Source organism: Aphelocoma coerulescens, chromosome 1A (assembly GCF_041296385.1).
Source record: "Aphelocoma coerulescens isolate FSJ_1873_10779 chromosome 1A, UR_Acoe_1.0, whole genome shotgun sequence".
NCBI lineage: Eukaryota > Metazoa > Chordata > Aves > Passeriformes > Corvidae > Aphelocoma > Aphelocoma coerulescens.
In genome coordinates, this window is record NC_091014.1 from 64,524,159 (window position 1) to 64,551,331 (window position 27,173).

The 27,173-nt window shown below is 42.5% G+C and overlaps 1 protein-coding gene across 1 annotated transcript in view; it reads right to left on the reverse strand.

The window, feature by feature from the left end:
* Positions 1 to 613: 613 nt before the first annotated feature.
* Positions 614 to 27,173, reverse strand: part of LOC138104476 (uncharacterized) — a 30,367-nt gene continuing 3,807 nt past the window's right edge. The window contains exons 3-6 of the mRNA XM_069003776.1: positions 24,542 to 24,691; positions 23,756 to 23,883; positions 16,884 to 17,060; positions 614 to 1,743 (exon numbers count right to left, since the gene is read on the reverse strand). Of these exons, the coding sequence (XP_068859877.1) occupies positions 1,621 to 1,743; positions 16,884 to 17,060; positions 23,756 to 23,883; positions 24,542 to 24,691 (578 nt within the window). The 3' untranslated portion in view covers positions 614 to 1,620. The remainder of the gene's footprint in view (positions 1,744 to 16,883; positions 17,061 to 23,755; positions 23,884 to 24,541; positions 24,692 to 27,173) is intronic.

The window sequence follows — 27,173 nt, forward strand, 5'->3', positions numbered from 1 at the left end:
CTTGGCTGAGAAGCAGATGTATTTTTAGGGCTCTGCAGCACAGCTGTGACACCAGAATTTAATGAGTTGCTACAGGACAGCTACGTCAGTGTCAAGCTGAATTTTTTAACACCCTATAATCGGAAGTATTCTTTTAAACCTCTTTTGCTGAAAACAAAACATCCTTGTTTTCATTTGTTCTGAGAGAACTGTGTACAGAGTTAGTTACTGCTGATAACATTACAGATCACAGGATGAGTTTGTTTTTGAGCTCTGAAATATCCACAGTGTGGACCAGCATCAAGCCCACAGTGCCAAGGGCTTCCTCCCCATAAAGCTGTAAAATGTCATATAGTTGTCTTTGGATTGCAATCCTTCCACTAAACCCTGACTATCAGGTAACAAACCTAGAGACTAGAAAGCAAATTACTTGGCCATGGTTTTCTTGAGGTCATTTTAATTCAGCAACTTCCTCAGGAACTGTAGGATTCTTAATCTAAAAGCATTTAATCTAGTCACTGAGAAAAACACCAATTCATTGCACTTCTAAAGTGCCTCTCAGATAGAGAAGGTTTTTACAAACACTGCTGACTCACACTACCCCTAGCAGAGAAGTGTTTTTACTATGATTTTATATAAGGCAAAGCTGTAGCACTGATGTGTAAGTCTGTACCTGGGCAAAGTGAGCAGGAAGGCACAAGCATTAATCCCCCAGTTCCTTTTTTCTTCTTTATTTCCACCTGATGTGCACAGGCTGATTATTCTCATTCTTCTTCTATATATTCATGTGTATATAGGTCTATATATTCATATTATCTACATATATACGTTCATATACTCACACATATTCATTTATATATTTATAAAAATGTATAAAGCAGTTTGGAGAACAGTAAGCATTGCAACATCAATACATATTGCACATTTAATTATTATGGCAATAATAGTAAATTGTATATATCACCAGTTTCATGGACAAACCCCACAATCCCTATACCTTTTGCAAGAGAACCTAAGAAGAAAAATAGGATTTTGGGATGATCTTTAACATGTCACAATGCTTTCCCAACATCTGAATATTTAATGATATTTTGTAGTACAGCCATAGATAAAATATTCTGAATTACAATGAATCATGCAACTGATATTAAGTAAAATCAAACAAGCAGCTCCCAGGGAAAAGTCAGGAAATCAAGAAGTTGGAAGAAGAACTTGCAACAACTGGAGTTTGAGGGTCTGTGTATTTACATATGAAGGTTTCACCCAGATTCTGGGCCTTTAGAAAGGGTAGTGCATGCAACAGAATCTTCAAAGACATTAAAAAATTATGTCTGGGTGTACACTTAAACCTTTACTTTCCCTGGAAGGAGCACTGTAAACAGTTTCCAAATGAAAGCAAACCTAAGATGCAAACATGGAGGTCACCAGAATTAGATGTGTGTGGCTGTGATCAAGTTGCAATGCCTGAACCCAGATGCTTTCCATTTGTGGTCTGGCATGGGTCTTCCTCACAGAAAGAAGACTAAAAAGATTTTCAACAAAATAAAGAAATTCTTGTATTCTGAATTGTGGGTTTTTTTAAACTCTAACATTTTTTTCTTTGTTTTGCTTGTTCATTTTGAAAACTGTTTTGTAGCAACTCTACTCACCCCTGGTTGAGTTGGCCGCCTTCTGCCTCCCCCCACTCATCCAGCTGGGAGCTGAAGCATTTTTCTTGTGGCTACTTCCTTCATGTTGATGACAACAGTCATTATTTCCACATACCTGCTTTGAAAAGAAAGTCAGTTTAGGAATCAAACACACTACAACAAAAATGCTGTTTCTTCTGACTTTATGGAAGAACATTTTAAATAAAAGCCACATTGGGATAAATATGCAAGGTCACTAGCTGCCACTAAGATACCTTTGCTTTAAAGGATCAAACTCTCTCTTTCAGGCTTTTGCTTAAATTGGGTTTCAGCAAGCATTGGTTGGCCAAAATCACAGTTGCTCTGGCTGCCCATGGACAACATGTACTTCTCCAAACCTTTGTCAGCCTCTGAATGGAGATCATCTCATTTTCCTCCCTTCTGTCTCTTTCCCTCTAGTTGGTGCTCTCAGACTCTCCACCTTACACCATCCCCACAAGTCTCACTGCAAAACCCATCATGTGTTTGGCTCCCTCTTTTCACTTCCTGCAGTTCTGGACAAATTCCTGGCAGGGAGAGAACAAGCTTTTTCACTCCCTCACCCTGGAGTTTGGTCAGTTCCTAGAGCTGTGTCCAAACCTAATCTCAGTCCTGGACATACTTTTACCATTAAATCATCTTTTAAATTACTCCATATTAGTACTGATATGAGCACCACCTCTAAGCAAGTTCTCTTGGAGATTTCCTAAGTGCTGGGGGGGGTTGTGACATGGGAGCAATTTCCAGGAGCAAATCTCTGGACTTCGTTTTACCACCCCATTATGTGACTCAGCCATGGATGGTGTGCTGCAATGGGTGACAAGAAGATAAAAGGCCACCCTTAGTCATGGCTTCTTGAAGGTCAGGCTGTTCTGCCAAAATTATCCAGGAGGCAATTGCTTGTCACAGGCCAACCTGACACTTGCAACCAGTTTCCCCACAGCCATCAGCTTGCAAGGAAAGCAAGTAGCAAAAAATGAACTTTTCATGCAGGCAGCCCTGCTGATATTTTCAGGTGACTTGTGCTTATGGAACTGTCCCAGTCTCAAAGGCAGCTCTACAGATTTTCCTCTCAGCCACAACCAGGGTTTGCTCGTACCAAATGTGTCAGCACACCTCAGCATGGTCACCTGCATCAAAAGTGGGACAGGTATTTGGTTTCCTAAAGTCATTAGAAAGCCTCCTATCAAATGCCACTTCCTCTCTCACGCAACAAAATTATCTCAGATTTGTTTTCTGTGGCACTGAAGTATCCATAATGTGATTTACTTGATCATGATGGAAGGAGGTGAATTGTTTTCTTGTTTATATTGTTTGAAGATGTTGGCAATAGTCTTGAATTCTTTTCACAATTTCCGTATGTGGCCAAAGAGAACTATTATTTATCCCTTGATTTGCCCCTCCTCCAAAATTCTAGGTCAGAATAACCTCAGTTTTGTTTCCAGAAGCACCAAAAATACACAAATGCACATTGCATCATTAGTTTTTAAGTGGTAAACAACAAAAGGATAAGGAAATAATTTTGATTTTTTAATACGCCCGGCAGATAGGGAAAGACAATGTCAGGTCATAAGATATCATAGCTGAGGTGCTTCACTTTGTGTCAATAGGAACAGTTCATTGATCCACTCTGGTCAATTGACCTACTGGAGAAAGCAGCTGACTTAGTTTCTTACTGTGGGATACTTTGTTATGTCTTGTTTGACCTCCTGCTACTTAAAAATTGCATCTGTGTGTTTATAAAACATTATTTATAATGGCCAATTTTATTGCTTAGTCTTGCCTGTAAAATGTCAACGCCCTAAGGCAGAAGAGATGAATCTGCAAACATTCCTCACAGCTAACTGGAAATTACTGGGCAGTTTCATAAACTATGGAAGTCCTTGGGACAAGTCAAGAGAGCAAATGCACCATGATAAGAGTGCATCTCACCTCACTCAACACAACTTCTGGGACAAAACCCACGAGAACCAGTGGTACAAACAGAAAGCTCTCAGTGGTAGGAATTGGCTCTTTCTCACCGAAAATGTGTGCTAAATATGTTCCTCGTCTGCAGGTTCAATTTGGCCCTGAAAGCTTAATTAGTGTTCCTTAGCAACGGGGAAACATCCTGATTGACAAAACCCGCCGGTTTTGGCTGAGGCTTCAAAGTGCTCACTTCATGGTTATTTTTAAACTTCCCAAATTCACAGCTGAGCATTTCGATTCAGAGTGAAATTCATCAACAACAGCAGAAAAGAAACATCCCCAGGGTGATGCATTTCTGAGGAAAATGGGAGGTAGGAGCTCAGCTCAAACTTTGTGATCTATGGCAGCATCAGTTTTTTGCCTTTTACCTCTTAATCTAGAGAAGAAAACGGGGCTACTTGGGTGAAGAGGAAACCAAACAGAGAGGTCAAAAATTAATGAAAAAGACTATAAATTAAAGAGAGTGAGGAATTAAGTTAAACCATTTGTAGATAACTTGTGAAGTCTTTTGCTGTCAGCACCAAAGAGCTTCAGGAGGGACTCAGAAGGCAAAGTGGGCAAACAGTAAAGAAAAATCAAAAGATAAAAAATGAATGTAAGTTTGACAGTTCAAAATTATAATATTATTGTATGTTTGAAGGATATTATTCCATCACCATCAGAAATAATGACTGGTGGCATACTTGTAAAAATCTGCCTAAAGCATTTGTAATTTTTGCATTGTAATAAGATAAGAATGATGCTTACACCTCTATGTATTCAGTTCTGGAAAAATCCAGCAGTAATATGTACTACACATGAATATTTATAAGAGTAAAATAATGACTATACCCTTATTTAATTTTTAAACTGAGATTTTGGATATTATTAACTCTCCAGGCAGTATTAAGAGGAATAATTTCATAATTCAGTAGTGAAAAGAACTGCAAATGAACCGTAAGTAAATAGAGCTGAATTATCCTTTGCAAAGATCTGAGAGACTGAGGGTATGTGGCTTGCATGTGAAAACCTACAGAAATCAGATATATTTAATGTGTGACAGACCACTTTTCTCTGAGTTCAGAAAATAAATCTGCAGGCATCCCTCTCCCTCTGCCTGCAGCCCTGTGTCCCAGAACAGTGTGACTGCATTGCAGTCTCAGGTGCTTTGGTTTGATTTCACATCTATTGAAAAAGTTTTTAGTCTTAACAATTGCAAGGGGGAAAAAAAATTAATCTTGAAACCAAATGTAGGGAGTGGCAAGAGCACTAGCCTTCATCTGGGGAGATGTGACAGGAAATGGGAACACAGCAAAGGAAGGCACAAAGATTATCCACACCTTTGGAGAGGCCCAGGAAGGTTCATAACCAGTGTGCTGGTTTGGTCAAATTTAGAAATATATCCTCTAAGAGAAGGTAGGTTACAAACCACCCCTCACCCACCAGGTTTGGGAAAAAATAAATTTTCCTTGAAGGAAAGGGAAAGAGATAAAAACTATTTATTTAACAAACACACAGGAAAAGGAAAATAATGCTAAATAATAAAATCTTTCACTATGGAGAAAAAACCTGGGAAAGTGTTAGAGTCCTCCCTTTGGTCTCCTCGGAGCTGGGGCTTGTCCCAGGGCCAGGCCCTCTGTGCTTGGTGGAAAGTCCTACCACTGTGTTCTGATATTGAAGCAGTCCAGCAGAAAAGGGAGAAAATCCGAAATTCCAGGGAAGGAAAAAAAGTTCAACTCTCAGTCTCTCTCTGGAGAAAAAGAAGCTGAAAAAAGCAAGCCAAAAGCTGACCGGGCAGCAGCAAGCCGGCTGCTTCCTCGCTCCCCTGCCACAGCTGGAAAAAAGTCTCTATCTCTGTGTGACCTTGAACAAGCTGCAAACTGCTTTGAAGAAGTTTTGCTCAAGTTTTCCTCCCCCCTCTCAGGCTCAGTTTAAAGGCATAGAAAGGCACAAGAATTAATTTCTGGGCATAGGGCAGTGATGTGGGATACACATCATAAAGTCACCCCAAGACACCCAGAAAGGAGCTGTGCCACACAGATGTAGGTGGGACCTGCTGGCCTAGAGCTGGGACAAAGTAAATTGTCATTAAAAGGTGTGCAGGGTGGATGCCAGATCTGCAGCAACCAGGAGTTTGCTCTACAGGCCTACTCCTGTTTGTCCCCAACATTTGCTCATGTGAACACAACCTCTGATGTCACCAGCACCCCCAGGTGCCAATTCCCACTCTGTCCCCAGTTTTCCCCTGTGCAGGAAACCAGAAGAACACACATGGGGAAGCCAGCTCTGCAGAAGACCAGAGTGACACACAACAAAAGAAAATGAAGTTTTGGCAAATGAGACAAACCAGGACTACACTAAATAGACATCCAGTAGCTGATGCTACCAATGATTAAGACAGAGAAGGAAACAAATAATGAAATCTGGTCTGTTACAACTGACTCCATCAGGTTTTAATCTTAGAATTGCAGAATGGTTTGGGCTGGAAGAAACCTTAAAGATCAACTCTTTCCAACCCCTTGCCACGGGCAGGGACACCTTCCACTATCCCAGCTTGCTCAGAGCCCCATCCAACCTGGTCCTGGACACTTCCAGGGATGGGGCAGCCACAGCTTCTCTGGGCAACCTGTGCCAGGGCCTCAGCACCCTCACAGGGAACAATTTCTTCCTAATAGCCAGTCTAAACCCACCCTCTGTCAATGTGAATACATTCCCCCTTGTGCTGCTACTACCTGTCCCTATGAAAAGGTCCCTTTCCTGCTGTCTGCTTTGCCTGGATTTAATGGTTGAGAAGGATCTTCCTGACGGTCCTCCCTGGTTGCAGGATTACTGTTGGGGTGTGTAAAGCTAAGCAGTTGCATAAACACTTCCCTCTCTCAAGCTGAAAGGCTTTTCCTAGGCTGGCATTCCTAGAAACAGCATTTTAAAATACTTTAAAGTTTTTTTGTCTTTATCTCCTCCTTTTAAAAGCTTGTTCATGTGCATGTTTTACAATGTACATAGTATATACTTGCAGTAGTAAATATATATAATTCACAAATAAATGAGTGTATGTATATTGGGGAAGGGGACAGAATGAGTGTGTGTGTATTCAAGGATTTTTTACTGATACGGGTGCACAATTATAAACCTTTGGGGATCACTGCTGCATAAGGACAAGGTGGTAACCTACACATATTTTAAGTCTTAAGTCTGCTGTTGTGTTTTTCACACATTTTGCACATGCATGTATGTGCATAGGATATAAAGAAGATGTGTATTTTATATATTACTGCTTTATTTCTTGTATTGCATTAGCATATATATTACTGTCTTTGGCATAGATTTACTGAGCTTCCTACACACATACATTAAATTTATGCAATATACCTAATAAACAGCACACATATATTTGACACATTCTACATTTAGTTGTAGGTAGAACTGCAACTTCTACATTGTTTGACATATCACATTATAATTTACCATTTGCCTTTGGTTATAATTCTGCCAGGTTTGAACTCTTTGCACTGAATTTTTACATAATTTTGCCCTGCTTCTGAGTTACTTTCTTTGGAGAGGTTGAGTAAAAGCGATTTAGCCATTTTTTAAGAACAAAACTTGTGAAAAACAGGCGGTGTAATCTATGCTGAAAATTGTTCGCCTTATGAACATCTCCAGCCACAGTCTGGAGAAGAAATTTAGAGAAGAGCAATTCCCCCAGTCACCCACTCTTTTTTGGTTGGGTTTTTTTTTGGTGCTTTTTTTTGCCTTTTTTTTTTTTTTTTTTTTGGTGAAAATATATCCAGATTGGCCAATCCTTTATTTTTTAAATACATATTTTACTCTTGTGAATCTGGCTCCAATCTTGGCTTTCCAAATTATGATCTCTGAATGGGGCTGAGAGGATAATATGTAACAATAAAGTCACATTGGAAGAAGAATTTTACTTGGACTTTACTTTCCGCTTAGCCTTGACTGACAATGAGTGCACTCCTATAAGGAGATTTGGGCTGTGCTCCTGTTTGAAGCTTAAGGTTAATTTGTATTTTCAAAATGCAGAGCTGCTCTAGAATTGCTTACCAAGACACTCATTTAAAAGCATTCACTTACAGAGCCAGTCTGGCACAATGCAGCAATTACAGAGTGCACACAATAAATGTCTCACACACCTTTTAATGAAGATTTGTCTTTTCTAGTACTTGTCATCGGTCAGCCTCTTCTACTCTGCATCAGTTGTAGTAAATTCCTGTTCATTTTGCCATCCTTCTTTTTGTTCTGTTGTTGAGAAAACTGTAAAACAATGTTCTCAATTTGTTTTTTCCTCTTTCGCCACCCATCCTTGTCTTCTGTTGCAGTAGAGAGGCATGTACCAAGCCACAGCCTGAAAAAAACCAACCAAACATTTCACAACCTATTTATGTTCTACACCTTTTCATCAATTCATCAATTGTTTTTTTTTGTAGATCAGCAGGGAGGACTGAAAGGGGAGGTATTTCAATGTATTTCTGAGTTATTTAAATTTGAAAGATAAATGCTTATCACCACCACCAAATTCCAGATTTTTTACTTCAGTCTTTAAAATCCATTTCCAGCCTTTAAATATATTTAGCGTAAATTCATCATCTGAGAGCCTTAAAATTCCAAGGCTCCGATTAAGTAAACAGGTCAAAGAAGGAGAGAAAAGAGAAGCAAGTGTGGCCAAACTGAGTTAGAAGAGGAGTAAATGTGAAAAGGTGAGAGTACAAGTCAGCATTCACTCAGCAGTTTGTAAGGTGTGAATTATGGTGCCTCAGGGAAGCTGTGTCATTTACACTGCTTATGAAAATCACAGATCTTTTCCAAGTTCTCACTACCTCAAGTCTGTCTGGCTAAAAATGACCAAACCCACAATAACCACTGGACAACTCTGGGGTAAAAAATGATCTTGGGCTTTCTCTCATCCCCAGATTAACAGAACTTTGCCTAAAAACACTCAGCAGGGTTACCAATCTCATGGCGGTTCCTAACTGGGCAGCCTTGGACTGGATTGTTCATGGCTGAAACACAGGCAAGGACTGTGGGCTTCCTTTAGATCCTAATAATCAACATCCACACTGAAGCAAGGCTGACAGAGAGAAATCACAAGATTTCTTGTGCTTGATTCAACAAGGACTTGAACAACATGGTCCCGAATCTCTGAAGGAAGTCCAGTGACAGAGCCACCACTGGACATGGGTGGTGATTTTGCTCCCACTGGACCACCAGGCTCACAGGTAATGACTTGTCCTAAATCTCACCAGGTCCTCCCAAAGAGGAGGTTTGTGAAGCACTGGAGCATCTGCTGTTCAAACCTGCAAAGATTAAAGACAAAATGGCTCCTGGATATTTATACAATATAAGAACTCAGTAAAACGTCAGGTTTTCCCTGTTCTCTTTGATTTTCACATCACTGGTCACTATTTGATCTGTGACATCAAAGCTGAAAGAACTTGCAGCTTATTTATAGTGACTATTTTCAAGTACTTTTCCTGTGGATTAACAGAGATTAGCAAAGGCACATTTTTCCCAAGGTGTGATAGTAAATCCTAGGCTTTTTAGTAGGGCTTGCTGAGAGTAAGATTAAAAATAGGCAGTTTCTTTTATTTTCTGAATTACCAGGGGCATTGCAAGAGATCTGTGATATCAGCTTTAAAATTCCAGTCTCTGCTTGATTCTGGATTCCCCCTGTTCAGGGAGAAGCTGTCTCTACTGGAGACTGGACATTTTTGTACTTTTATCCTTATACAAAAGATTTAACAATGTTGTGCTTTAAAATGTGAATGCAATTACCTGTGACCTTTATCACTAACACAGGAGCAAAAGGACCCATTATGAAAACATTTCTCCTACATGAGAGACAACCACAACACATTTCTGCAAATGGTCTTCCTAAAGGATTCAGCACTTGCCATCTGTGATAAAATAGCTTCAACCATTTCCTGTGAGCCAAAGCAATTCTCACACAATTTTAAAGGAGAAAGATCCTGAAAAAATTAAAATTCTGTCCTTCTAAGGTGCTCACCATTCCCTGCCAAGGTGTATTTGTGGCTTTTTTCATGCATCCATCAGAAGACATCATTGAGTGTGGCCCTTCTGAGCCCCCCAAGATTGCATTTTCAGCTCTCTTATGGGAGGGCTCACACAGGGCAGCACTGAGCTGGGTGATGAACAGACTTTCCCTCCTTTTATTCTGCCAGACCTCAATTTTCACCTCAGAAAAAGGAACCAGCACTGGTGGTAAAAGAGGCCTCAGGCCACATTCCAGCCATCTACACTGGCATCTAAGTGGAGCACTTTGCCTTGGTTCAGCTGTTGCTCTCTCAGGGAGCTGGAAGGGCTCCCTTGCTGGCTTGGCTGACACAGACACTATTGTGCAGGAATTTTAGATGCCAAGAGTTGGCAGCCTGAATATGACCCTTAGAAATTAATAAACCAGCAGAGGTTTTCTGCTTGCCTATGCTGGGTTCAGACTGAAGGAGAGGAAATTTAGGTTAGATATATGGAAGAAATGGTTCCCTGTGAGGGTGGGGAGGCCCTGGCACAGGTTGCCCAGAGAAGCTGTGGCTGTCCCATCCCTGGCAGTGTCCAAGGCCAGGTTGGATGGGGCTCTGAGCAAGCTGGGATAGTGGAAGGTGTCCCTGCCCATGGCAGGGGGTGGAAGTAAATGATCTTTAAGGTTCCTTCCACCCTAAACCATTGTATGATTCCATGAAACAGAAGCTGCTGCAGACCATCTCCCTCAATTCCTTGCTCATCCCAGAGCCTTTTAATTATAATATTAACAGCAACATTTAGTTCACATGTTCGTGCCTTTTTCATCATCGTGGATGGCAGATGCACGTACTTGTTGTTTTCTATTTAAAGCTTTTCTGGGTTGCAATGGAACCATCTGACTCCTCATCTTAGCTCCTACCTACCTCTCTAACTCTTATTCAAACAGGCAAAAAGATACATCTGAACTAGCTGGAGGGGAAGTAATTTCTGAAGAGCAGCAGCCCATGCACTGAATTTTTAACATCTAGTTCTGGCACAGCATCAAAGCAGAGCACATCACTATCTTCCTTTTCCAGAATAGGAAACTAAGGCACAGAGTATCATCATCATCTTGCCTAAAGTCATCCAAGGCAAAGCCAGGAACAGAGCCCCATTTCCAGGACTCTTGTTTATGGCCTTCTGTGCTGGCTAGCAGCTGTCCTCAGTGGACACACTCTGGAAGGAAATATCATCTTTCTTTTTATTTTCAGATGAGATTCTACTCTAGTGACACCTCAGTCTATACAAAAGCCCATAATAATTCCTTCAGTAGCCACACATAAAACTCATTTCCTTTCCAGTTCCCTGATTTGTGGGCTTCTGATCCAAGGTTCACACCTCTGTTGGCAAACACTGGCACAGCTCAATATTCTGACAGTACAGGGAGCTTTTTATGTGAGCTATGGCTGCAAAAAGGAACATATCAAAAAAGGACTCTCCTGGATAGCTTCCCTTTGCTGGGTAACATGAAATGATGGACAACATGAGATGCTGGACTTGTCATGCAAATGCCAGGCTTGTCCTGATGATGGACATTTGCAGCTTTTTCTGAACTCACCATTATTTGTTAGTGCAAGCCTTTCTTAAAACACAGATTTAGCTTTGACTCTGTACCATGAGGCTGAGAGTGTCCCCTGGTCTGGCAGCTGAGAAAAGGCACTCAAACCCCCCACATCAGGGGGAAACCAGAACATAGCCACTTGGACATCCTAGTTCAAGGGATAATTCCCAATGCTTTCCTCTGTTTCAGGGGAATAGTTCAGGGTCTTTCCAAAATGAAGGCCAGGATCAACTTCACCAATTTTTGTATTTCCAGTAGCAGTGAAAGTACAGAAGTTGGTTTGAAAGTGAAAAGCATTGCTTAATTGAAAAAAAAAACCAAACATGTATTTCCTTATAGCAGATAGCACAGATGTCAGTAATTAATGGTAAGTAATTGTACCAGAGGCAGAATATTTACAGCACTGCCACCCAACTTTTTATGCAGAGCCTTTCATCTGAAAAAACCCATTTGCATTAAAATTACTAAAGTCTATTTCACACTGAGGTGGCATCCATTACCATCAGAAATTAAAAGATTCTTTGTGGGGCACAAAGTCATCAGTCTACTGTTTGAATTTGGGTTTGTCTAAATTTATATAGGCTACAACCTCCAAGGCTGCCTTGGCTATTAACTTCCTATGATTAGTGGGAGTTGTGCAGCTGACTCTCTTCAAAAGTTTAGACAATTCCTCCTGTCTCTCCCTGTTCTTTCCTTCCTGGAGAAAGAAAAATCTTCATTATTAATACTTTATCATTAACTCAGAGAGTGCATGCTCAAAGACTTCAGAGATTTCAGCCCTCTCTTTTTTCTGAATCTCAACAAAGCGGGGTCTGTTTTGCATCTGCACTTAGATCAGGGACTTCTTGTGTGAGCTGGGGAACACTGAATCCTCCTTAAGTACAAGAAAACAAATTGATCACTTGAATGTTCCTTTAAGTAGCACACATGCCAAGGGAGCCCTTTCAAACACTCAGTCCCAGACTGTAATACTCATCATAGGTCTTAACAGGCAGGTTGTGAATGAAATCTAAAAAATGTTCAGCTTCTGACGTGGCATCCACTGCAATAAATTTCATTATTTAGTACTGATGCAGTGCCTTGCCTGTCTTCTGCACATGTAGTGCTTTTGCCCTTGCCACATCCATCTTGTTCCAATAAGCTTAAGTCAGAACTCAGTGTGTTGGGACAACTCTGTCCCAACATCCCAGAGAGCCTATGTACTTGCTTAAAATAGCCAAATCCTCATCCACAGTGTGACAAATACCACCCACCCACCCCAACTAACTCAGCAGAGTGGCGTAGCAGTGAGTCACACTTGCTCAGGACAGCCAGGTTGCCTCCAGGCTGCCGCTGGCATTGATGGATTTGGAAGCAGAGCCGCAGGGAGCTGCCCCCTCCACATCCAGGAGATGTGCACTGCGAATATAACACTTGGCTGCCTCTCCTCTGCCTTCCTGCAAACTTTGAGAACCCATGAGAGTCTCTGCTCCCACTCAGTCCCGGTCTATTTGTGCTTCACGTCAGCACAGGGAGACTGGAGGTGGCTCACCCCCTCTTCTGACTTTCATCTGGCTGCCACAGTCTGGCACGTTCCTCCTTCCTCACTGCCTGTAGGACCACACTCTAAGCTGGTCACGGAAATAACTCAGCACAAAAAGTTTGGGGGGGACATTATTTTAAGCTGAGGCTTTTTGGCAGTCTCTGCATGCTTCTGTATTGCTGTGGCTGGAGGGATGGGCAGCTGTGCCTCAAAACTTCGGAAATGCTGCAACCCAGACCTACAGCTGGTTTCTACATGCATCACTACAGCAGTGGCCTGGGGCTCTCAAAACAGAATGACACCAGTAACAAAGAGAAAACCTGACACTCATACCCTTAGGAATGGTCTAAAACAGTTAAGTCAATAGGAGAAAGTCTTTAAACCATAGAGAAGGCAAAGATCTTCCTGTTCTTACATTTCCCTCTATCCGTGCAAGGAAAGTTTTGGGTGCCAGTATGTATCTAGAAGAAGGACAGAAAAAACAGATGGGAAAAGACACTTCCTAAAATGGTCCAAAAACGTCATTTTATGATGTAATATTGTCAAAAGTAGCATCCTAGTTGATAAAGGAGTAATGGGGGTAGTGTAACTTTCCCTAAACAAGACCTCTCTGAGCTTAAATGAGGGAATAACTTCTCTAAGGAGTTGTTCACTGAAGGCTTCAAAGCTTTTTTAGCAGGTTGTTTTACTTTCCAAAACAGTGGACCAGCTCCAGTGAGACTAAAGTGCTAAAGTGCGTGGGGAAGGGCTGGCGTGTGCTGACGCTGCAGTTTCTTCTGCTATGTGCTACTGTTCTCTGGTGGAACAGAATCCAAAGTTTTCCACGACACACTGCACATTGCAGAGGGGGAAACATGCCAGTGCTCTCAGCAATGGCCATAAGCCAAAACATGGCAAGTTTCACCTCAGCATGAGGAAGAATTTCTTTACTTTGAAGGTGGCAGAGCGCTGGAACAGCTTCCCAGGGAGGTTGTAGAGTGTTCCTCTCCGGGGTCATTCCAACCCCACCTGGACTTGTTCCTGTGTCACCTGCTCCGGGTGACTCTGCCTTGGCAGGGGGTTGGATTCAATAATCTCCAGAGGTCCCTTCCAGCCATAACAGCTCTGTGATTCTGTGAAAACAGACACCCCCAAAATACAGCAGATTTAACCCTGTTCAGGTGTGGAAGTCAGGGAAAGGTCTGGGGTGACATTCACATTCCATAGACACTATGAATGTCTCTAAGCATCAGTGCCAGGGTGCCAGGACATGTGTGACAATGGTGTCACCTCCTTGCACACAGCTGAGAGCTGAGAATCCTAAACCAGTGAATCGTGATACTGCAGAAAATCCTGATGGCTCAATTCCCATCCATGTTTCCAGATGACATCAGTCAGCAATCTAATTGAACACATGATCTTCAAAGTGCTTGAAGCATATTCTCAAAAGCAAATGGTTGTAAATTAAACTCAGTTATAAACAACAAGCCCAAAATGTCCTAGTTGGACAAACCCATGTATTTCTAGTAAGTTTGGGTATATTTGTATTGTGGCTTCATGGCAAATTAGATGTAGCCATAGCAGTCATCAATGCTCTCTAGAAGTGTTACTAAATTATGTGTTCACACTGAATACACTCCAAGGATGTTGGATAATGCAATACCAAATTAAAACATTGGGTATTGTGTACTGCACCGTAACCTTATTCGTTTAATGGGTATAACAAGTAAAGGTAGAGTTGAAATTCAAACTGAGTGGAGAGTAAAGAAATGAAAGTGCTGCCGTGGTGGGATATCATAATAGTTATGAACAAGTGAGAATTGAAAGAATTGCTTGATTTATGCCTTTAACGAGCTTAACCACACACAAAGCAAATTGTCATCTCCTTTTAGTCTTTATCTTCAACAATTAGCAGAGCTAATGACTCCTTTTGCTTTCTGTATGAGACAAGATTAGATCCAATCCCCACTGGAGAAGAGTTCACACAATACAAGGAAATGCACAAAGGGGAAGGTGATCCCTTTTATCTCCTGGTGTTTATCTGGAGTTATTCTCCCCGAGCCCAGTCAGACACTGTGGTGTATCTCATTATTTGGAAACCGCTTTGGAGCTCAGAAGACAACTGGAGCTTTCATGCTGGCCTTCAAAGGGATCTTTTCATGGCTCTCCCTGTAATATCCTGAGAATTACACAGATCTCTTTACAGAAACATATGCAAGGAGCACCATGGGTTTACAAAGACTGAGTCCATGAGAAAAAATGCATTTAAAGTCGACAGAATTACAAAATGAATGAGAGCAGGGAGAGCAGCAGGCATCAAAGAGCTGGGAGTCAGGAAAGCGTTTGATAAAGTGCCTCTCAAAATATTATTTCCCATTGGCTCAGACATAAATACTGTCACAGGAACTGTCTGAAGGACTGCAAACATGGAATAATAATAGACAAGGGGTTGTGTCTCATATGTTTCCTATAGAGACAACGGGTCGCTCTCATTTCATGGAGCATCTCTACTTGTGATGTGCAAGGGGGAATAAAACAGCTGGTTAATAAAATATGTAGATAACATTAAGTTGAGAGGAGAGGGTAGAGAAACACAAATGAGAGCAAGAGAAATAATACAAAGAGCCCTGGAGAGCTTAGAAATATGGGCAGGAAATAAGTGAGATGCAGCTCTTGGAAAATGGTGCACTAATTTATCAGGGGAGAGATGGCATTCACTGGAGGGAAAAGTATGGAGAGCAATAATGCTGAAAGAAGGAGAGGAGAAAGCCAATGATGCATTTGCAATTTGACAGAACAGAAAAGGCTGTTAGGATTTTATGGCACTGTCCTTGCAGAGCAGCGAGCACCAAGTAGAAGACTCCCTTTGTGCAGCTGTGGAGAGGGAAAATTGGGAATGCTGATTCTGATGTTCACCAGTGCCTGGTGTGACCAGCCTTCACTTAGAGAAAACTCCTCCTAGGAGTAGAGGCAGCTCTCCCACTTCTAATCCAGGCAACACAGAGTTCACACACTCCTCACATCTTATCCTGAGGTACCAAACATAAGAACTCATCCTTGGCACTTTGTTTTGGTTCAACTCCTACACTGCTAGAAACTCTGGATTCAGGCTGACATGAGACCAAAATAAAATGTACTGAGTTCATTTCAGGACATTTCATCACCAGAAAACTACTGACAATTTACAAGGAATTATGAAGAGCAAGGGATCCAGGGGTTAATACGTGTGGAGGGACAAAGGAGCTAAATACATGTCTTCAATAGATAATCACAAGGATCACAGGATGGGTGTAGCAGGTGGGTGGGAAATCTCAAAAAGGGATGGGAAGCCTCAAAAAGGCAAAGGCCTTGTGCAGCTGAGCTATCACCAATAAAATATCCCTGTAAAAGGAGAAATGTAGGTTGAGTATTGTGGAATCAACCTCAGCAATAGCAGGCCTATCCAATGAACAATGCAGTAGAAAAGTCTGCAGCAGGCAGTGTCCACATGGGATAAAATTTAAAACTGGAGTTGTCAACTGTTATCCTTTCCCTGGAGGAGACAGATCCAGGATAATTGAAACAAGCTGAGGATCTCTTTTCTAGCTCTCTCCCACCCTTAGTACATGTGACACCAAATTAAAGAGGGCAAATGCCTTTTTGGGACAACTAACTTCCCCAGGAGACAATACTTGATTTTTGAATGGGATTTCTCGGTGGGTGTAAACCACCTAGAGCCCAGTTCACTCCTTTGGCTCTCTGTTACTGTCTCAAATACCTCATGCAGCCCACAATGGTGCAACCCTCTGGATGCCCTGCAATATCAGTTCTGTTCTTGGATTCAAAATTAGGTGGGATCAGTTGAAGACAAGGTCAAATCAGCCATGAAGTCTGTGTTTCTGCTCCTTTTGAGGACCATCCTCACAAGGAGATATCTCTGAATTTGTATTAACAGCCTCTGAAGGGGACATGGTGAAGGCAGGTGATTTGTCCTTTCTGAGAGTGAAGTCCAACATGGGAGAAGTTGTCCCTGAAGCAATAAGTGGGATGTTTATATTTCAAAGCCTTTGATGTTCTCCAATATCCTCCTGGATAATGACTCAATCCCTTATCAAGAGTTTGTTTGTGTTTCACAGCTCATCTAAATGAGATACTGCACAAACACCTTCTCTTCCTACAAAAATAACCTGAAGGAAAACCCCAAACATGCCTGTACCTGGATGCAGACTTTTGGTAGTCCTCCTAAGCAGATTCTTTCCAGGATTCTCCATGCATCCCAGGCTCTGGGCAATGTTTCTTCAGTCAGCAAAGGGCTGAAGTTGTTCTGGCATTGTCCAGTTTGACATTTCAATACCATCTCTGAGCTGAGCAAGCAAAAGACAAAGACACCGAGCTGTGCAATATTAACAGAAAGACAAATTATGAGAAACAAATCCCTTTTTTCCATTTTTTTTTTTTTTTTTGTGGGTAACACAAATGGAACATTTCATTTCCTCTTTGCCTCTAATTGCAAAGTGATGCTTAACAAATGCTCCTCTCAAAGTATTAAAATCTATGGCTATAAAACAGAGCACAGCTGGCACACTGAGTATTTCTTACTGACACATAGATTTATGACCTCATTGGAAATACCTTGGGTAACAACAAAATCAATAAATTATGCCATCAGTAGTATAATTGTCACCCTGCAACTTGAGTGCTGTTAGTCAGCACAGCATCAGCTGTGAGGGAATACCGAATATATCAAGGCTTCCTTTCAATTACAAAATGAAAGTGGTAACATCTCCTAATCTCCTTCTTGTTCCCCCTTTTCAAATATAAATGTTCAAGAAGAGCCCCCCATCCTGGACAGGGCTGGAAGAACCAGAGAGAGGGAATATGCCCAGTGAATCTGTCTTTCACCAGGCAAACTTTGCTCATATCTCCCATCCACGTCTTCCCAAGAATCTAAACCCTTTCCAGTGCCTGTTCCTCAGACTTCACATTTGAGACTTCCTTCAGTATCTTGTGTTGTGTAATGAATGAGACTCTCTCCCCCAGCCATCCTTTCTCTAACTAGATGCAGTGGGGCAGGGTAAATTTTCGGGGGAAAACACACCCCTCAGCTCATCTTAGCACTGAAATGACTGGAGCATAAATCAGCTTTGCTTGGATGAGTGTCTGGGTCAGGCAGCATCCCTGCAATGCAGATCAGCCTCACCAGCTCCCTGGGAGTGTTGTTGACAGTGTTACCTTCCTCCATACGAGATTTTTAATCACAAGAAGCAGGGTGTTAGAAACGCTGCCATCCCTTCTCGTTGTGCATTTCCTCACTGCACGGCGATGGCACTGCACCAGACACTCTTCCAACAAGGTTTGTGACCCATTCCCCTGGGACACCCAGGGAAGCACCTCTAGGACAGTGGTGCTGTGCCACCTGCCTGGGTTAAACAAGAGACAGGGACACAAAAATGCACTAACACAGGGGTAATAAGGAGGTGAAACATTGCAGCACAAGTGGCCTAAAAATAAAGCTACAGCTGGAGTACAGCTTAACGGAGTGCTACCCTGCTTGAGGATGAACCAAGCTAGGAAACACTAAATAATGACCTTTAGGCTTTTGGTAGCAGGGAAAACAGCACAAAGGGCAGAGAGCTCCCTAAGCCAGGAACTAGAAAAGCTGGGCTTTGTTTTTCTGGGCTGGAGCCTTTGCTAGATCAAACACTGGAAGCTGGCAGCCACAGGGCGAACAGACTGTGTTGGAGCTGCTTTTCATTGAAGTGTCAACAAGCCAGTCTGTTCCTCAGCTCAGACCAATTGTTGCTTTTGCTGTTGCTAGGATCTGGCATCCTCAAAAGGGGCTTTAAGGGAGCCTCTAGGAGGGGCACTGACACTGCTGAAATTCCTTGGGATCAAATGACTCCTTTAGAAACTGCTGTGTAAACTGTGGTAGTGCTCCACAAACAGCAGGAAAAAAAGCGGCAGAGGAAGCCTCCAGGAAAGCATCTCTTGGGCAATGTCCCCTCTCCTGTGACACGCTGAACTCTGGGAAATCCCATCTTCATCAGTCATTAAGCTGCCTTAGAAAGTTCTTCTGAGAGAGAGGAGGCTCCGAGTTCAAACACACCATATCCAAATTAGGGCAATGATTTTAATTACAGTTTTCCTCTGAGGGGGTTGGATTAGCACCCAGGCAATGGTGTGAAGGGGACAAAGGGTCTATCAACAAATCCCACTGTCTACCATGCTTTAGTGTTCACCAATACACATTTGGGAACAGGAGGGAAGGACTTGAGGCTAGTGTTAGAATAACCTGGTCTAGTGGAAGGTGTCCCTGCCCACGGCATGGTTTGTAACTCGATGATCTTTAAAGTCCCTTCCCACCCAGACCATTCTATAATTAAAACATTTTCACAACTTCTTTTTCCCTTCCAACAGCTGTTCAGGGCAGGAGAACATACACTCCTTCCAGACAGATTGGGTCTTTCTTTGATTTCTGATACCTGGGGTGAAATCTGCATTAATTCATCAACACTTTGGAGATGATCAGCACTGCTCTTTTAGAAAAGGGGTGTCAACCTCTCCCAACTCTGTGGCAGAAAAGTGCTGCTGGAATAAGCTGCAGCTGCTCCCTGCCCAGCCCTTCATTACAGCCCTCCACCAAAGCTCAGTGTCTTGATTTGGTTCAATAGGCAGGAATGAAACATTTGAACTGAAGAATGGCCAAGCATTTTGTTTAGGTCAAATGAAACATCCCGACCTTTCCAAACACGCTGTTCCCTGAGCAGCTGAATTAATGAAGCCTGTTTTCTAATGACTTTTTTCCTTTCATTCTGCTTTCCCATCCCCCTGCCCTGGCATCATGTTGGTTCCCTGATCGCTAATAAATGGGAAGGAGGAAAGAAGGGAAGGACAAATCAACCTTTCCTTTAAGAGGAGCACTAACAGTATCTCTCATGCCTGACAGTCAATTGTCAGAAAATCTCTAGGCCTGCATCCCTGAGGACACGATCCCACAACAACCTGGAACAGAAGAAACTGGTCCATGCATTCCAAAGTTATTAAAGTTAGAAAAATGTGTGTATATGCACAAGGACTGGTAGCTAGGAATAAAAATATCCAAATTTTCTTTGTTTCTCCCATAATGGCAGCATTTCCATTTTTATCACAGAGTGAATCAAATGCCAAAGTATCGGAATTGTCCACTCTGGTCGTAACTGTGGCAGACTGGGCATCTCTGTGGTCCCTATGACAGAATCAGGATGAGATAAACCCATGAAGAACACATCTGAAGACTGGTCCATCTGCTATGGACCTTGGAGTGATGGAATCTGGACCAATAAGTCAGAAGGCTGCTGGAAGGATGTCTATGATTCTATGTCAACTCTGTGCTGTATGAAATAATGACTCTTCAGTAATTTGTCCGGAAAATGATCTTGAAAACAAGATCAAAGTATACACTGGTCTCTTTTTCTACTAAATAAATAAGTGAAAACAGGATCTTACATGGGAACAAGTCATATCAGTGTAAACCTGGAGAACGACATCACAGCCTGTTCCTCATTTTAACATGGACACAGCCCCAGCTGAGCAATACTGCACGGAGATGGAGCTGATAAACCTGTCTCCAGCTCTGAACAACATCCTTGTACCATCTCATATGCCTGCATGCTGGGCTGTCCCATCCTGCCACCTGAGCAGGTCCATATCTCTGACAGGATCTTTGTGGTCCTCTAGGCTGCCTAAGCTGGTGGGTCCTGGTGGCTTTTGGCTGGAATCTGTAACTCTAGCTCTCTCCTGCACGTCACCATGGGCAGGAGCAGAGTAGAGCATGTAGTGCCTGCTCCCTGGACCAGGGGAACATAATCCAGTTCCCACCTAGAAACCACCTTGCCAAGTCAGCACAGCATCACCTCCTAACTTAATCACTCATTCTAACACAGGTATGGAGCAGAGCTGGTTTATAACCATCCTGCTGGGAGCACAGAGGGATTTGTATTTGTTTGCGCTCTTTTTTAATCTACACGTGTTTCTAGGTGCCAGCTGTGTGGATTTCTCCCTTAGAAGAATGATCAGGCAATGGTTCAAGAGGTTCCTGATAATTTGCCAGCACAGGCCAACAGGGTTTGCAAACATCTTCAACCATGATCTTACAGGAATCGCTGAGTTCTCTATACTAAGTTCTTCAAAAAAAAGTCTTTGTCCTTGTGTTGAAGTTAAATAATTATGTGGTTCATTTTATGCCATTCAGGGGACCTCACAGAATTCCTCATTGTGACACTGCTGCAGAGTCAGGACAGCAAGAGAGGTTCAGGGAAGAGAGGAGATGCAGCTTGGTGGAGTCCCTCAGCTTCGCTTCTTGGGACAGGATGTGGGAGCTCTTCCAAGAGCCAAAAAGGGTGGGAGCTGCATGTCCTGTGAGGACAGCGTGCTGCCCAAGCAAGAGTTATGTCCCTGAGTGCCTTGAAGCCACAGAGAAGGTGAAGACATTATTTACCTCTCAGAGCCAAGTAATTTATCTGATGCACTTTTTTAAAGAGTGTGTGAGATCACACACAACATAAATGCAGAGGCACACCCTGCACACACAGAGCATCCAGCACTCTCAGGGCTTCCCTGGGTCCACACTATGAAACTGGAGAGCAGAAAGTGCCACAATCCTGACATGTGCAGGACACTCTCCAACTGGAAAACTCAAAGCCTGGCGGCACCTGTTGAAAACCTCCAAGGAAGGAAAAGTGTGTCTGTGTTTACCCTTGTAAATATTCTGGAGAACACTGTTTTGGCAACACAGCTGAGGCTGACCATACACAACCTTGGCAGAAAAGGAGTTTCCTTCCCAAACATCTGGCTTTCATCTGGGCAGACATGCTTGGCCAGGCGGTTTATTTTATGAACCCCACCTGCACCTCTGTGCCTGTGCCTGTCTGCCTGTGTGGGCAGGCAGGGCTGAGTGTCTGCTGTACGTTAAAACATTCAGAACTTAACTTAATTAGCTCCTGCTTCCACCTACAGTGCTACAAATGCAGAGGGATTTCAGTAACTTAGTGGAATGACTGGTGGGTTTATACAGGTGCTAGCGAGAGCACAGCTGAGCCCGGAGGAAATACTCACATAGGAAATATTCACAGAGAGAGGCAATCTGATTCTAATACATCACAAACCCCCTGCTTGTGCAATGGATGTCACTGGCATTTAAATACATTATGAAAATCTTAAACACAGATAAATTTGTTGCAAGCTTCATGCTGGAGAGAAAAAGAGGATGTTTAAATGTCCACCCCACCCTGCCACCTCTTGGAGTTAAAAGCTCAGTGCCTGCACTACATATTGGGATTAAACAGAGAAGTGAACCAAGGCCTTCCTGCATTAGAGGAGGCAGGTAAGGACAGAAATAGCCTGGGAACGACACATCACAACCAAAAACCATGCAGATTTGTTTTCCATATAAATCTCTCTTGTTCCCAATCAGAAAGGCAAAAGATGAGCTTGTGTTGATGAGAATTACTGGAGAGCTCCTTAGTTTATGAAGTAGCAAACAGCTGCAGCAGGGGGAATAGCAGAAGGTATATGACCTGCTTTATCTAATACCTAAATTATCTTTATGTTATGTTATCATGCTATGCTACACTACGTCATATTACCTATTCTATTTTATGATTATATACATGTACACACACAGATACCTCTATGTCTGTGAACAAGTGGATGGTCAGCAGGACTCATCAAGCATTGCCATTAAACCAACAAGGTTTGTCAGTGCCAAACACACTCTGTCACAGGCAGATCAGTTCACTGAAGCAGGTATTGTATTTGAAAATCTCCTCTTTGCTCCTCCAGACTTTCTAACCAAAAGAGATCAGATGTGCCTATGTTTACTGATGGATGTGCAGCCCTTATGTTTTCTTTCCTTTAATTTTGTGGGCTTTGGCACTACAGCTGGTTAGTGAGCCCTCTTCCTCCCACTTTAGTTTGCAGATCTCTGGCACATGCAGGAATATCGAGAGGAGAACTGTGCCAGTGAAGTTCATGGCTGCTCCAGGAACCTGCAGCATATTTCAGATACTGAGTGCTCAGTGGAACAGGAGCACGCACCTCTTGCTAAGTGGGTAGAGTAAGAGGAGTGAAAATCAGCATGGTCATTTCAGCAATTCCTCACACAACTGTTCTTCCCCTGCATTTTCCAGGCACAACCCTTCCAGCAGCTGCTTGTAGCTCCTTGCTTTGCTTTAAAAGAAAGAAGCAGTTGTCTTTAATGTTTCATGTGCAGGAAACAAATTAAGGTGATATTTCAGAAGTTCCAGCTGATGGTTCCCACTCTCAGAGTCTACTTGGAGAAGCAAAAGGCTCCTCAAGTTCAGTTGGGAGCAGCTCAGAGACAACAGGGTGAGGTTGGGTTGGCAAGTCTGCATAGGCTGCTTTGCCTTGGGTGAGGCTCTGTGCCTCCCAAAGAAAGGATTTATGGAAATTCAGCATGCAGGGCACTGAAAGTTGGCTTGGAAGAGCACAAGCAAAAATCTGAGAGAGGGGGCCGAGACCTTTCTGGTATTTAAAAACCTTCTTCCCCCAAAGGGGTCAGGTATTAAAACAGGTCCACCAAGGGGAATGTGTTTAACTAATCAGGGAAAGGAAACAGAGAACAGCAAAGAGTAAGAGCACACAAAGTATAGGAATTAAATTTACAGGCCTTGGGCAAGTGGGAAGCCTGAGAAAACTGGGGATCTCATGCAAGCTCTGACCACATAGGCTTAGGGGTACTTCCAAAATAAACATGGACAAAAGCACCATGCTCTGCTCTGGGAGGAAGGATGGGGTGAGAAGGGAGCAGTCCGGAAAGGAAGAGCTGGTAGGAACTCAGGAGGCAGAATTTTGTCTAGTGGCACATGACAACAACATAAAAACTGCTCTCATACTTTACAGGGACTGCCTGACATTTTTCCTTGGGCAATGACTAATGAGTCGTGAGGAGTGGTGGCACAGACCTTTCTTTGTCTGCTCTCAAACTCAAAAAATCTGAGCTATGACTACTTAAATACAATTTTAAAGTGATGTCAAGCAAAATAGCAAATAAGTTAAACAGAGATTGATTTGTTAATTTAACTCCCCTACCTGTTCCTCCTCCAGGCACATCTCTGGGTGACCTGACTTCACTTTCCAGGAAGAAGTAATTCTCCTGAACCTTGTCCAGAGCTCCTTTCTTGGCAAGAAGGTCTTGCACCTCCCAATCACAAAATCATCTGAAATCAGAGAGAAAATGGTTTTGAAGCCATCATCACATCACCTAACATAACATGGAGTTCAGATATGAAAAACAAAATTTTCATTCATATTTTGATCATTGAGCTAAAGGAACTTCAAATGTTCTATAAGTTTGGCTACATATAATACTGATTTTTTGAGCCAAACAGGATGGTGTCCCTGTGGAAAAAAAAGAGAGACAAAAGTAGTCCAACATTCATTAAATCTTAAAATTCAGCCATTTGCCATTAGTTTCTCAGATAAGTGTGTGTCTGTACTTGCCATTTAAGTAATGGCAAAATCATTTATAATCAATAGTGGCAGTAGTCAAGGACTGCAAAGAAGACAAATGGTGCCAAAATTTTGATCGTACCAGGCTGGAATTTCTCTCTTATGTACAAAAACACAAAAAAGGAGTTCCTAAAATAACCATACAGTGGCGTGCACTTTAAAGGCAGAACAGAACAGCAGCAGCCCCAAATCCCACCAACACAAAGTGACTTCTCAGCCAGGAAAAAGCTGGGAGAACTGATAGTTCTGCACACATTATGCCACTCTGCTGGAAGATGCTCCCCATGGGCCAGTGTGAGCCAGGTGCAGCATCCCAAATGCACATCCAGACATTCTCGGTGTGTGGCTCTGAACAGCTGGACAAACCTGCTGTGGAAATGTGCAGACATCTCCCATGCACTGGCTGAAGAAAGTTGCCACAGCTGCTCTGAGTGTGTAGCAAGGTAAATCCAGGCACATGCAATTGCAGAGGGGAAAGAAGTTCCTGGGCTCCTGGGAAATTGCTGTTCTGCTTTCCTGAGCAGGGAGAGCAGCACAAAGCATTCAGAATCAGTTAGGCTGGAAATTACTCTTAAGACCATGGAGACAAACCACAGGCAGCACACAAGCCTCCTGGCACACTGCAGGTTGGGAAGGTGTCTGCCTCTCCTCAGGAAAGGCCAAGGCACCTCAGGGTCAGCTGGGACAGTGGGCAATGGGTGCCAATCCAAAAATAGCCCAGCTTTGCCATGGAAAGGACACTGGAAGCCACAACAACCATTACCCCAGAGTATTATTTGATATGTGGGAGCAACTTGCTCACTGAGTGTTTTGACCTTCATCAGCCCGTGTACAGGAGGCAATATTTTGTAATCTGCAAGCAAATTGAGCTACTTCTTAGCTCGAGTACAATATGTCAGTGCCCCACTGCTGAGCATCACACTTCCAGTGTCACCATTTGTCTTTTACCGTGACAAAAACGTCCAGAATTTGATTATAGCCGCATCCTGGATGATTTGTGCAATCAGTAACCATAAGCTATGGTTTCAAAGATTAAGAGACGCCCTATAAATTATGCACACACAGAACACGGCAGCTGAAACATTTCTAGAAAATAAATCTTAAATCAGACTTGTTTGTACAGCCCCTGGAGATCTCATCCTTCCCCAGAATAAATGAGTAGGGCTAAAGACATATCTGTGGTTTGACTGCTGCCAAATCAGTGTGTGTGAGAAGTGAACTTGTGGCTCCTACACTACACTAAATTTGGGAGCACGGGTTTTGCAATATAAATATTTTGGGAAAAGAACAATTATCTCAATGTTAAAATAATGTAACTTTAGTCTGGGTTGAGGAACTAATAGAGGAAATTTTGCCACGTGAAACCCAACAGTGCCACAATACACTTATAAACAGAACTAGTCTGGGTTAAAAGACATATCCCAAACTCTAAACAAAGGTTACCTCACACATAAACAGGGACAAAAAATAAATGCAGGGAGTCATGAGTTCCATTTTGAGGAACGATGAGCTGACTAATGTAAAGAAAGCATTGCCCTTGCTCGGATTGGCATGCTGCCATTTATGACCTCATTTAAACAAAAAAATTTAAAAATGCCGACTATAGTTCATATGTTTTTCTGAGTCATTGAGATAAACCAAGTGAGGTTCACTGGAGCAGCCTTTAGAAGAGCCAACCTGAGAATGGTTTTTCCTTCCCCAGAGGCTTCCCTGATGCTTCTTCCTCAAACTAATGCCAGCACATCTGCACAGGCCCCGGTGAGCAGTGCTGCCACCGGGCTGAACTCTTCCTCCTCCAGACCCAGACTGGGGACTCCACAGAGGTATTCATTGGTCAGGGAAGTTTCCCTACTATTAAAAGTTGCCCTCAAAATCAAGCCTGAACCTTTTGATATCTCCTACACTGCAAACTAACAAAGGAGACAATAATAATTAACCCTGCATTTCAAATGTTAATTACAGAGCCATAGGTCTGATAGTAAAAAGTACATTTCCAGTGAACTTTAATTAACCTCAAAGCCTTGCCTTACTCTGTTTTGAGACTTATTACTGGACAATAGAAAAATTTCTGATATTTGGATTTGAAAACACAAATGTGATCTAAGGAGGGATGAGTTGTAAGATAAAGGAACCATCAGTTTGCCACTAAAATATTTTCCTTGACTACACAGTTGTATCACTGTTACTCAGGATGTTTGAGTTATTATTTACTAATTTTGCTGATACTTAATTACACGTAGAAGAGCTCTTGGGAGCATCACACATGATGAGACTGTCATATATATACACATACATATTTAAATCCTATGTTTGGGGGGGCAGCTCAGGTTAATCGAATGCTGATTGAGTGTTCAGTTTGGCTGAATGCTGCAGACAGATCTACATTCATCACTTCCAGGGTGAAAATTCATCTTGCTCTCACTAGTTGTTTCCTTATCAGCTGACTGCTCAATTCACTTGATTGCTCCCTCTGACCACACTATGGCTGGCTGCATCCTTTGCCTCCCAATCACACTAATTGACCTCTTAGTCAAAAATATTCCAGGTTTCAGTGCTCTGCTCACAGCTAATTGCACCCTAATGTATAATTTTGGCTGAGCATTCAGTGTGCATTTCCATGATAGGCACAGTATTTTCGGAGGCACTTAAATTAGAGGATTAGTGGAAATAATCTGCATGAAGGCACCACGTGTGGTCCCATGATCCCACAAAACCTGGGAGACAGCAATTAACTTAGGGTCTGTCCAAGAGTTTGGGCAGAGAGCACAACTGGGTCTGTATAAGAAATCACAGTGTTTCAAACAAAATTTACCAACCCAGTTCTGTGCCAAACTAGCATCCATCCATGGAAAATATTGGCCTACTGAGTCCCCTCTCCTACTTCCCAAAATAAGGTTCTGTTAGAACCCCACCATGTCCCCCGTGCTCTCCACATACTATCCAAAATGAGAGTTATTAGGAGCCAACGAAATTTAATACATAATTTAAAAGCAGGGTG